The 1,570-nt window shown below is 36.9% G+C and overlaps 1 protein-coding gene across 1 annotated transcript in view; it reads right to left on the bottom strand.

Moving 5' to 3' along the window:
• The window catches only part of LOC106870318 (T-box transcription factor TBX18), a 22,605-nt gene that overhangs the window by 19,029 nt on the left and 2,006 nt on the right, over positions 1-1,570 (bottom strand). Inside the window, exon 3 of the mRNA XM_014916340.2 lies at positions 1,239-1,355. Coding sequence (XP_014771826.2) covers positions 1,239-1,355 — 117 coding nt within the window. The remainder of the gene's footprint in view (positions 1-1,238; positions 1,356-1,570) is intronic.

The raw sequence follows: 1,570 nt of genomic DNA, 5'->3' as shown, positions 1-1,570 counted from the left end.
GTAGTGGTGGTGGTGGTGGTTTGTATCTGTTTCTACATTTATTTTTTTATGTACATAAGAATGTATTAGATCAACATATGAACGTATGTACATCAGGATGTGTTAGATCAATGCCTGTTTGTGTGTATGTCGACATGAGCAAATGTATGTGGATCTGTGTGTGTGTGTGTGTGTGTGTGTGTGTATGCAAATGTAGGTCTGTCTATGTTTATACGTATATGATACAACGGCCACACCCCGCACAATATCAAAGGCTGAAATAGCAGTATAAGCATCAGATAAAAGGTACCCTGAAGAAGTCTGCCATTATAACAGGGTACTCAGAGATTGTTGCTGTTCAACATATCACGTGGTGTCAGCTGTGTGGAGTCTGATGGGTTGTAAGTTGGGAGAAGTCGACTAGGAAATGGCAGAGAAGAGTGGGAAGGGATGAGGGGTAACCATCCTGTAACCCTAACCCTAACCATCCTGGTTACTGCTTATTATTGCAACTATTATCATCAGACAGCAGGCCCTGCCACTTATAGAGCTTGTTTATCCAGAAGAATTTTCAGGTGTCAAATATTTTTCCTAAGAGAACTGATTCTGTCTCCTCCCAGCTCAAAATAATTAAAATATAAAGACGTGTGTGTGTGTGTGTACATATAGATATATGTGTTTGTATATATATATATATATATATATATATATATATATATATATAAAATATTGGTGGAACTTGAAAATTAAAACAGTCACCAATTCAAAATACAACTGGTGAGTTATTGTTGTGTGGGACCACAGAAAAAGCTATGTTCTGTTGTGGAAATCAGGTGCCCTTTGGACACCAGTGTGCTTAGAACAATACAAGAGAAAGAGGACATCTATGGACCATTGATAAGGAGTTTGCAAATCCAGAGCTGAAGACACACTTTCAGCTTCATACATATCAGTGGAGCAATGGGATACATACCAACCTGACTGGAGCAAAGTATGGCTGAAATTGGGGCCTTAAGGAGAGAGTGGAAATCCCTAATTCATACATTACAAATGATTATGTTATCTAAGACAATAAACATCTGAAAGACCTTAATATTTCAAGGATGATGACAAAAATGTGATTAACAAGAAATGTTAATAGAAGGTCTTAATTGAGATCACTTTAAGAGCAGGAAATACATGTCATAGGACGAAGGGCAACCTTGGATTGGCAGGTATGATAAAGGTAAAGACATGTCATAACATGATATGATACTTACTTATGATAGACGTATCGATATTTTCTTTTATCCACTGGTTCAAAAGTTAAAGAGACCTCGTACAAGACTTGAGCTTGCAGTCCAGATACTTTCACACGCAATGCTGGAAACATTCTCCTGCCATGAAAAATAACATTGAAAGATTTCGGATTGGCCTCTCATTCTCTCCTTCTCTTTTTTTCTTTCTTTCTGTCATCCATCTTTATCTAGCAGTGCATGTATAAGCATATAGATGTGTGCATGCATATGTATATAAGTGTGTGTGTGTATACACAGACATGCACACATACCTACATATGTGTGTATGTATGTGTATATATATATATATATAT

Source organism: Octopus bimaculoides, chromosome 22 (assembly GCF_001194135.2).
Source record: "Octopus bimaculoides isolate UCB-OBI-ISO-001 chromosome 22, ASM119413v2, whole genome shotgun sequence".
Lineage (NCBI taxonomy): Eukaryota > Metazoa > Mollusca > Cephalopoda > Octopoda > Octopodidae > Octopus > Octopus bimaculoides.
Note: the sequence above shows the minus strand (reverse complement) of the source record. Positions and strands in the feature narration are given on the sequence as shown.